This window comes from Pelodiscus sinensis, chromosome 19, assembly GCF_052426305.1.
Source record: "Pelodiscus sinensis isolate ZL-2025 chromosome 19, ASM5242630v1, whole genome shotgun sequence".
NCBI lineage: Eukaryota > Metazoa > Chordata > Testudines > Trionychidae > Pelodiscus > Pelodiscus sinensis.
This window is the reverse complement of record NC_143070.1, coordinates 25,018,933-25,029,314: the sequence shown is the minus strand read 5'-3', so window position 1 is coordinate 25,029,314 and position 10,382 is coordinate 25,018,933. Positions and strand designations below refer to the sequence as shown.

The window sequence follows — 10,382 nt, the reverse complement described above, 5'->3', positions numbered from 1 at the left end:
CCCGCTCGCCCTAGAACCCACCAGACCTGAGTCCACGTGGAGCCGCGTCCCCTCGGGACACTCGCAGCGCGCGGGCAGAGAGACGGGCAAAGGCTGCGCCAGAACCGCTGCGCATGCGCAGTGCCCGGGCAGGAGCCCGCAGTGGCACCGCCTCTCAGGTGAGCATCCCCCGCCCCCCTCCGCGCGCCGCCCCGGGACCAACCAGACGCGCCGGGCAGAAGCCGGGACTGGCCCACGTGGGCATCTCTCGGCCCCGCCCCCACAACAAAGGGCCGGTCCCAGCCTCCCCGTGCAGCCACGTGGGGCCCAGAGCGAACCCTGCAACCCCAGCAGCGCGCGCCGGCCCCGCCCACCTCGGGACACCCCCCCCCCCCGCTCCCAGCCCGGCAGGGAGGGAATCCCCCGGGTCGCTCCACACGCTGCAAAAGCCCCGCCCCACCTGCGAGCCGGCCCGGGCTCCGAGAAGCCCAAGTAGCCTCTGGCCGGGGGGGCGGGGCCAAGCGGCGCCCGGTCTGAGCGAAGCCCTGGCGCTGGAGTCTGGTCGGAGTCACGGAGCTGCTGCGCATGCGCGGTCTGACGGGCCGCCCCGTTCTACTCCGCCGCGGTCAGGTTTTCGGCGGGTCCCGCCCATCGCTCCGCGCGCGGGCAGGGAAAGGGACCAGACTGCGCCGCGGTTACTGCGCATGCGCCGCGCTCCCTGAGCCGTTGTGAGGGGCCGTTACTCGCTGCGGGGAGGAGCCGCCAGAGCGTGAGGGGCTGGGACCCGCCGTCCTGCGCTGCGGGTGGGTCCGGCTGAGCAATGGCCCCCCCGCCGCCCCCCCGTCGGGCTGTTGGCGCTTCCTGATGCTCGCGCTGGCCTGGCGGGGGGGGGAGCTGGGTGGTGCTGGGCGCACAGCGGGGCTGTGAGGGGGCTGCAGAGTGTGCGAGGGGGGGATTTGAACACAGGGGGGCTGGCCTGAGGGGCACAGCGATGGGGGGGGCGGTTCTGGCCGGGGCAGTTAGCGGGAGGGGCCCATTGGAGACCTTGCAGGGGGGAGTGAAGCTTTTGGGGCTTTTTTGATGTTTAATTTTGATTTTTTTTTGTCTTCAGTGCTGGTACCTCACGACTCCGCCCCCCTGGACCTGCCTCCCCCCACTGCTGAGCTCAGGAATCTGCCCCGGTCCCCCAGCCCAGGGGCAGCCATGGCTGCAGAGAGCCCCATGGAAAGTGTCCGGGAGGAAGCGCCGCGTCCCGTCTGTCTGGAGGATTTCACAGCCCCTGTCGCTCTGGAGTGTGGGCACAATTCCTGCCAGGCCCCCCTCAGACTGATCAGCTGTTTGTCGGCTCAGCGCCGCAGCCATGTAAATTTAAATGAAGAGGCGATTATTTAAATCGCTGCTTCATTTTACTATGTCTGGTAGCCTAATCTACATGCCTCTGGCAACAGAGGCATGTAGTCTAGACGTACCCTAGCTCAGCCCCCAGCCTTCAGAGCCAGGGACAGCAGATGGCCATGGTGGAGCCGGTTAGCGTCCAGGAGGTAGCTGTGTATTTTCTGAGGAGGAATGGACTTTGCTGGACCCGGGCCAGAGAGCCCTCTACAGGGGTGTGATGCAGCAGAATTATGAGGCTGTGAACTGGCTGAGTAAGGATTCTTGTCCCCTTGGGTAACACAAACTGGGTGGGCTCTGGAGCAGCTGGGTTGGGTTTGGTTCAGGGTCATTCATTGTCTTTGCCCTCAGTGTCATGAGTATCTGCCCCAATAATCCTGGCTTTTCTTCTGTGAAAGACTGTCACCTCCGTGGCCCCTCCCAGGGAAAACAGGTTCGGGCACTTAACAGTGGAGCTGCTCTTCCCACAGCTAAGGTCTCGCTGCTCTTCCCCCTTATTTTGCCCATCGTGTGCCTTGACTGGAGGTATGAGTAGAAGGGCTCAGGCAGGAACAGCAGGTACCAGAGGTCTGGCTCTGGATCTGGCTGCTGTTAGTGGCTGCAGGTTCCCCTTGTGGCAGTGGGCTGAGCCAGTGGAAGGTGGGTGCAGTTCCCTAAGTCCTTTCTTTCTGTATCTAATCTCTATGGGTAGCAAATCCCGTGCTTCATTTTCAACTGCGGATGACTACATTACCCCCGCTAGTTCGAACTAGCGGGGTAGTGTAGACATACCCTATGACATGCTGTTCTTGCCAGTGGGAGGGGCTGGATGCTGGGGCTGAGGGAGGGTGGGTGAGGCAGTTCACGCTCTGTGAGTATTTTGTCCGAGGTAGCTCTGTAGTAGAGAAACATGAGCAGAGCTCTCCTTGCATTTCAGGCACAGGTTGGGTTTCCTTTCAAAAGTTCAGCTTCACTCTCTCTGGGGCTCACTTACCTCTGTGTGCAGTGGAGCTAAATCACATCATCTGTGTTGTCTTTTTAGAGTGAAATATCTTTGGGTAGGGACTTTTTCTTCCTGTGTGAATGTCTGGCTTCATATTCAGGAGACCTGTGTTCACTTCTCTGCCCATCACAGTCTTCCTGTGTGACCTTGATCAAATCCCTTAGACTCTCTGGCTGTGTCTAGACTGGCAAGATTTTGCACAAAAGTGGCCGCTTTTACGCAAAAACTTGCCAGCTGTCTACACTGGCTCCTTGAATTTGCGCAAGAACACTGACGATTTAATGTATGATTGTCAGCTTTCTTGCACAAATACACTGACGCTCCCTCTCGGGGAAAAAGCCCTCTTGCACAAATGCTTTTGCGCAAGAAGGCCAGTGAAGATAGGTAAAAACTGTTTTGCGCAAAAAAGCCCCAATGGCGAAAATGGCCACCGGAGCTTTCTTGCGCCAAACCGCATCTAGGTTGGCACTGATGCTTTTCCACAAAAGCATCCGTGCCAATCTAGATGCTCTTTTCCGCAAATGCTTTTAACGGAAAAACTTTTCCATTAAAAGCATTTGTGGAAAATCATGCCAGTCTAGACGCAGCCTCTGTGTGCAGTCACCTCTCTCTTTAATAGCTATTATAGAGTGTCCCTGTTTCTCACGGCTGGGAAAGATACCTACATTAAAGAGAGATAATGCTTAGCACAGTGGGGTCCTGATTTATACCAGAGTTCCCAGGTGCTGCTGTGATTGATAATTTTGCTTCCCGCAGCGACTGCAGTGCCATTAGAATTGCTGCTAGCGCCACAGAGCGTTGTTATGGCTGTTCAGGGTGGCTCTTTCTGGAGCTCTGATGCCAGCAGCACTGTCAGAGCCTGCGGCTTATCCATGCAGCACAGTTCAGGGTTGCTGCTAAGAAGGATCCAGGCTCCATTTGGAGGCTAAGGCACTCGGCCAAGTTTATTGTGAAAAGGAGCAGGATGCTAGTGTCCCAGCTCCTTAGGCACAGGTATAATGAGACTTGTCCCAACCCAATAACGGTACCAATAAGTCAGCAGTGAGAATGCTGCCCCTCAGCCAGCATCAACATGCCCCTCTTGTGACTTCTCATACATTGACACAAACAAGATGCATGTTCCATGTGTTCTACCCCCTTAGCCTCCTGCCTGTTTATTTTGAACAAAACATCCGTATCCATTATCCCCTCATCCCGCTCTTGTGCACAAGGGTCAGTGTCTTTCTGAGCCATCTCTTAGGACTGTTTTTCCAGCTACTGTGGAGATGTGTGTTGATTGGCCTCTTCCTGCTCAGGAATGTTCTTTCCTGGTTAGTTGGTCCCCAATGTTCCACCATTCTGCCAAAGCCCAGCCTGTTCTAGTTCAAAAAGAATGGACATACACAGCTGCAATAAACCTTTTGCGAAGTGTGCTGGGTGCCACGTCAATGGGAATGTTCTGATGTGATGACTATGATTATCTTATTTAACAGCAGTAGCACAGTGATCTCCATGGTCATGTCCCAGGTGGATCTTCTGAACAGAAAATGAAGTCCCAAGAAGGGGTGGGCCAAAACCGAGGGAAACACACACACAAGGTGTAAAGGTGATAGATTCTGTGCAGCCCTGGAGGGGCACCAAATCAAAGGCCAGGCTGGCCACAAGAGCCAGACTGGGAAACCACACAAAGGCTGCTGCTGGCAGAGTAGAATGGAGGTTGCAGAGGGGGAGCTGAGCAACAGCCACAAGCACCAGAGAAGCAGCACGGCCCAGCTCCACCCTGGCTTGCCCCAACAGAAGCCCAGCGCCACCCTGGGCAGCCATGGGAATGGCAACTGTGGTGGGCAGCTGGCAGGGCCCACCCAGACACAGACAGTTGGGATCAGGAGTGGCACATAGGCAGGGCGTGAAGCAAGCAGCCAAGGATTCACTGAGATGCTTAGGAAACTTCCTCTGCCTCCTCCTGGCCCAAGTAGAACATCTGAGCCAAAGATCAGGGCAAGCCCAGCCCACCAGCCAGGGGTTTTGTGGACAGAGACTTGGGGAGCTAGACATCTGCTGGGTCCTTCATCTCCAAGTTCTAGTGACCTGCCATGTGGCACCTGCTGTCTGAGCCCTACCTGGGGAACTTGGTGTCACACCTTCATGCCCTCACTAGAGCTCCCCTTCTGAGCAGTGTGTTCCTGTCCAACTGTGGGATTCCGGGTGGATGGACCGGGCTGTGAGGGGGTCTGAGTTGTACCCTAGAGAGTGCAGCAGAGCGCTTAGCTGTCCTGGGGAATGAGCTGGGCCATTCCCAAGGTGGGGGAGTGATGCATCTTTACTGCAGGGGAGTGTGTCCTGGGATCTTGTACCAGCCAGAGCCCAGTCTCTGCAAGGTGGGGAAAGGAGCCTCTCTGGGTCGGTGTGTCGGATCCTGGCTCTGAAAGCAGGAATGGCAAAGACCTTAATGAACAAGATCAGCACTTGGTTTTTTGCTCTTCAAACAGCATTTCCAGTCTCCGAAACTGATGTGATCTCCTGGGTGGAGCAAGAGGAGGAGCTGCGGGTCCCAGATCCTCCGAGCTGTGAGGAAGGGGAGATCATCAGCAACACCCAGACAGGTGAGCAATCAGTTAAACTGACTCAGAAACCAATTTCTGTCTCCTTATAGCAGATGTAACTTGTGTGTTTTCATGAAGTCTGACTGACTATTCAGCTTGTCTTCAACTCCAGTAAGAGTGTGGTGGGCGAGGAAAGGCTGGGTTCTCTTCTCTGTGGAAGGGTTGTGAAGGAGGACAACGAACTCAGCTCATGATAATTTGACCGTTATTTGAGCGTGTGTTCCCTTTTCTATTCCTCTCTTAGAGTTTCCTTGCAGTTCATCGTGGAGAATAACTCCTGTGTGGATCATTCCTCTATTCCAACAGGTGACAGGACACTGACTGAGAACCATGAAAAGAGTCTTCAGCAGGAAGGACTGGAGCAAGTGTCTCCATGTGGACTATTTTTGAGACGATCTGAAGGACATGTTTTCCAGATACGTGAACAAGGAGAGAGCTGTGAGAGTCAGCATAGCCCAGAAAAGCAGCAGGGAAACCATCTAGGAGAGGGACAGGGTCACTGCAGGAGCACAGGGGAGAAAAGAAACACAGAAACCATCCAACAGGAAATCCCTCATCAACAGTCACCCTGCACGTGTAGTGATTGTGAAACTCTTCCTGAACATCAAAGGGTCCATACGGGAGAGAAGCCCTTCAAGTGCTCTGACTCTGGGAAAAGCTTCAGTGAGCACTCACACTTTACAAACCATCAGAAAATACATACAAGAGACACACCCCATAACTGCTCTGACTGTGGGAAAAACTTCAGTACAAACTCACACTTGGTTATCCATAGGATGGCTCACACAGGAGAGAAGCCTTTCAATTGCTCTGACTGCGGGAAAAACTTCAGTCAGAAGTCAAACCTTGTTACCCATAGGAAGAGCCACACAGGAGAGAAACCCTTCACTTGCTCTGACTGCGGGAAAAACTTCAGTAGTAGCTCAAGCCTTGTTGCCCATAGGAGGAGCCACACAGGGGAGAAACCTTTCAATTGCTCTGACTGCGAGAAAAGCTTCAGTCAGATTTCAACCCTTGTTAGACATAGGAGGACCCACACAGGGGAAAAACCCTTCTACTGCTCTGACTGTGGGAAAAGCTTCAGTAGTAATGGAGAACTTATTAACCATTGGAGGATCCACACAGGAGAGAAACCTTTCAATTGCTCTGACTGCGGGAAAAGCTTCAGTCAGAAGTCAAACCTTGTTACCCATAGGAAGAGCCACACAGGAGAGAAACCTTTCCATTGCTCTGACTGTGGACAAAGCTTCAGTAACAGCACAAGCCTTGTTAGTCATAGGATTACCCACACAGGAGAGAAACCCTTCTACTGCTCTGACTGTGGGAAAAGCTTCCGTAGAAGCTCAAACCTTGTTACCCATAGCAGGAGCCACACAGGAGAGAAACCTTTCAATTGCTCTGACTGTGAGAAAAGCTTCAGTCAGATTTCACACCTTGTTAGTCATAGGATGACCCACACAGGAGAGAAACCCTTCTACTGCTCTGACTGTGGGAAAAGCTTCAGAAGAAACTCAGACCTTGTTATCCATAGCAGGATCCACACAGGAGAGAAACCTTACAATTGCTCTGACTGCGGGAAAAGCTTCAGTCGCAGCTCAAGCCTTTTATACCATAAGAGAACCCACACAGGAAAGAAACTTTTCAATTGCTCTGACTGTGGGAAAAGCTTCAGTCAGTGCTCCTGCGTTACTAGCCATCAGAATACATACACGAGAGTCGCCTTATAAAAGCTCTGATTTCTGAAAAGGCTTCAAACACAGGTCAGACTTTGTTAAAGATTAGACAGTCCACAGAGGGGAGAAAACCATTCAGTTATTCTGACTGGGGAAAGCTTCAGTCAGAGCTCAAATCTTCTTAGCCTTTGGAGGACCCACAGAGGAGAGAAACGTATACCCTGAGTTCCCTTTAAGTTGCTTGGCTAGGTGGCTGTGGTCCCAGAAGACCCCCTTGGGGAGGGCCTCCTGGGTTACTGACCTGGCCACTGCCACTCACCTTTCTGCTCTCTGGGGCTTCTCACCACCCGGTCCTGCTGGGGCAGCTCCTTGGCCAAGGCCCCGAGCTGAGATTCCCGCCCCCACCCCCGCCTCTGAGCAGCGGTACTGATGCTGAACCTCTTCAGGTCTGAGGAGAGAGCAGTTTAGGGCCCAGCTTCCTGGGATCGCGCTTCCCAAATGGGATCAAACCCCAAAGAATGGGGTAAGCCCCATTTAGCAATGAAAGGGGGATGTGCACACCGATTGCTCCCATAGGTAGTAATTGTTTACACTGGGCTTGATAGTAAGTAAAAGTGGTTTTATTAAGTACAAGCTGTAGGAGTTAAGTGGTGATAAGTGAGAACAGGCAGAGCAAAGCAGATTACAAACTCAAAGGTAACAAAAATGCTTTGTTAATGCTCCACTGAAACTTCAGTACAAACTTTTACAAACTCCCCCTAAAACCTCTTTCCCAGCTGCCCCTCCAAACCAGGGCTCTCCCCCACCCTGGGGTCTTTGGCTCCTTCCTTCAGATGCAGCCCAGCCAAAAGATCAAGTCCTCCAGGTGGATGTTATTTCCAAATAACGGCTTGCGGTATAGACATGCACTGTAATTCTGAAATAAGGCTGCTGTGTAGATGCACCCCAAGGGTCACTGACCAGTGGCCTGTGCTCCCTATACTCAGGAATCCCAGTGTGGTTTCTTTGGTCCTAAGTCCGGCGTCTGAGGGCTGCAGGAGAAAGACCCGGTGTGGACAGGGAAATCCCGATGAACCTCCTGGCAGAGCGTGATTGGTCCCATCTCAGAGCACTGGTTCCGTCTCTGGGTATAGTTCTTGCTGGGCTCTTCTGGACTACTCCAGATCATTTTTTCAGGTGAACTTGTGTTTTTGTTTTAGTACAATGACATAGTTAAAAAGTTCTATAACACAGACATGTAACGAGGCAAGAAATAAAGCAGGTTTAGCCACTGCAGAAGAAAATGAGTAAGTTTATTTATTTCCTAGATTCTGAGGCTTAAAAGATTTCCTTATGTTTCACTCTTATAAATGTGAATGTGTTGAATAACCTACCCTGTGTTGTGGGTTTTCTCTCTCTGTGAAGGCCTTCGGGTCATGCACTTTGATCTCTGGTGAGTTAGATGTGCAGACAGCACAACACAAATGAGAACTTACCAGAATAAAAGCGGCGAGGAGTCCTTTGGCACCTTATAGGCTAACTGAAGTGTTGGAGCATAAGCTTTCGTGGGCAAAGACCCACTTGGTCAAATGCACTTCAGTTAGTCTATTAGGCTATGTCTAGACTGCAGGCTTCTTTCGAAAGAGGCTCTTTCGAAAGCATCTTTCGAAAGAGCCTCTTTCGAAAGATCGTGTCTAGACTGCAGGCGGATCTTTCAAAAGAGAAATCCGCTTTTTCGAAAGAGAGCACCCAGCGAGTCTGGATGCTCTCTTTCGAAGACGGCCTCTTTACATTGAAGAACGCCTTCCTTCGAAAGAGGAACTTTCGAAGGAAGGCGTTCTTCCTCGTGAAACGAGGTTTACTGCCAGCGAAAGAAAAGCCGCGTTCTTTCGAAATAATTTCGAAAGAACGCGGCTTGAGTCTGGACGCAGGGGAAGTTTTTTCTGGAAAAGGCTACTTTTCCCGAAAAAAACCCTGAGTCTGGACACGGCCTTAGGTGCCACAGGACTCCTCGCCGCTTTTGCAGATTCAGACTAACATGGCCACCCCTCTGATAATTTACCAGAATGTTCATTGTATTTTAACCATATGCTAGCCTTTGCCACAACTTCTGTGTGCAGTTTAAGCAATGACAATGGTCAGTATCTCTCAGCAGTGGGGCTGGAGCAAATGAAGATGGGGGGGCATGACACTTGCCCTGACACTGTGACATCCCCCACCTGCCCTCCGGAGATGCCCTGTCTGCAGGTTTCTGTTCTCCCAACCAAAGCCCTCCAGGCCAGGTACAGCTGAGCTGGACCAGCTACAGCCTGGCCACCGGGCTGCTATCTCAGTGCAGACCTACCCAGAGTGATTCCTTTTGAGTGGTAGTCTCTCCACTTTCCAGCCCCCCATGTGTGAGTGCTGCTCTCTAGGGGTGCTTGGAAGAGTTGGGCTGGGGGCAGGGCCGGCCCGAGCCATTCTTGCACCCTGGGCAGCGGGCGCGTGCTACATGCACGCTTCCGCCCCATGGCGGCAACCTATGGGGGCACCTGATGCGGCATCCCTTACCACTTCAATCAGGTGCTTCCATAGGTTGGCACCCCTCCTAGCCCATGCCTTAATCTGGCCCTGGCTGGGGGTGCAAAGTGCCAGGCAGAGCAGGGTGGGGTTTGTCTTTGTTTCTCCTTTGCCAATAGAGCAGATGCTTAGTTTGTCCCACTCGAGAGCTATGTCTACACTCATGCCTTCTTGCGCAAGGGTTCTTGTGCAAGAAGTCTCGCGCAAGAAAATGTCCACACTGCCATGTGCGCTCTGTGCTTTTGTGCAAGAGCGCCCATGGCAATGTAGGCGCTCTCTTGCGCAAGAAAGCTTTGATGGCCATTTTAGCCATAGGGCTTTCTTCCGGAAGAAATCCCTGCCGAGCATCCACACTGCCGTCTTGCGTAAGAGCTCCTGCGCAAGAGGGCTTACACCTGTTAAAAAAGAGCGTAGCTCTTGCGCAAGAAGCCCTCTCTTACCACGCCATACTGTAAATTTCCTTGAGCAAGAGCAGGCGGGCAGTGTGGGCGCTCTATGGATTCTTGCCAAGAACGGCTGTACTTGGTAAGAAGCCGCAAATGTAGACATAGCCCTGGTGTCCTTTGTCCTGCAGTAACTGGCTCCTACCATCCAATGGCTGCTGTCAGAGATCCCCAGCTGGGAACCCCTCTCCTGATCTGTGGGGCTTCGGTCGTTCTATGCAGGAAACCCAGGGCCGCATTAAGGCATGGGCTAGCCGGGCAGCTGCCCAGGGCTCCTGATATAAGGGGTGCTGTGCACCTCTTACTGCTGATAACTGCCATCAGGCACCACATGTCTGTATCACAAGCTGGAGCAGCTCCCACCAGCCACCCTGCAGTAACCACCCAAGGGGCCGCGTTAACCCCTTCAGTGCTGGCCAGAAGCACCCTTCCCCCCGTGGCTGCGGGACCCTGCTCGGCCTGCTCCGGGCGGCACCAGGCTGAGCACCAGTGGCGGTGGCCAGGCAGCAGGAGGCATGTGCCTTGCTGCCAGCTCCGTGCGCCTTCTCCCAAGTTCCAGGTGGGGGCTGGGCCGTGCATGCGCCCTTCCCCAACCCAGGGTGCAATTAAGCTGTCTGCCCAGGGCACCGGAATGGCTTGTTCTGGCCCTGAGGAAACCCCCTCCGAGGGGGAAGCAGGGATGTTGCTGTGGTGTCCCCGAGAACAGTCAACCCACTCGTCTGTTGACGCAGGGGACAGCAGCCTGTGGTTCATTTCCCCTTCCTCACCTGGGCGGGGACATGGCTGGGAGTGA

General features: G+C 53.5%; 1 protein-coding gene across 2 annotated transcripts; it reads left to right on the top strand.

The window, feature by feature from the left end:
* The first annotated feature begins 599 nt into the window (after nt 1-599).
* Nucleotides 600-8,149, top strand: LOC149522378 (uncharacterized). 2 transcript variants are annotated; one of them, XM_089771068.1, is made up of 3 exons: nt 600-782; nt 1,091-4,935; nt 5,242-8,149. In XM_089771068.1, the coding sequence occupies exons 2-3, from the start codon at nt 4,767-4,769 to the stop codon at nt 6,660-6,662; spliced, it is 1,590 nt and encodes a 529-aa protein (XP_089627194.1). In that variant the 5' UTR covers nt 600-782; nt 1,091-4,766; the 3' UTR covers nt 6,663-8,149. The 2 variants fall into 2 exon arrangements, 1 of the variants encoding a protein (XP_089627194.1); XR_016347330.1 differs by lacking the exon at nt 600-782 and having other exon boundaries at nt 4,820-4,935; nt 5,180-5,315.
* Nucleotides 8,150-10,382: the final 2,233 nt, after the last annotated feature.

Excerpts from the sequence above, each read along its gene's own strand:
- LOC149522378 (XM_089771068.1), top strand. The coding sequence starts at position 4,767 with ATGGCAAAGACCTTAATGAACAAGATCAGCACTTGGTTTTTTGCTCTT. Across the intron at positions 4,936-5,241 it reads CATCAGCAACACCCAGACAG|GTGACAGGACACTGACTGAG; the intron begins GTGAGCAATCAG and ends CTATTCCAACAG.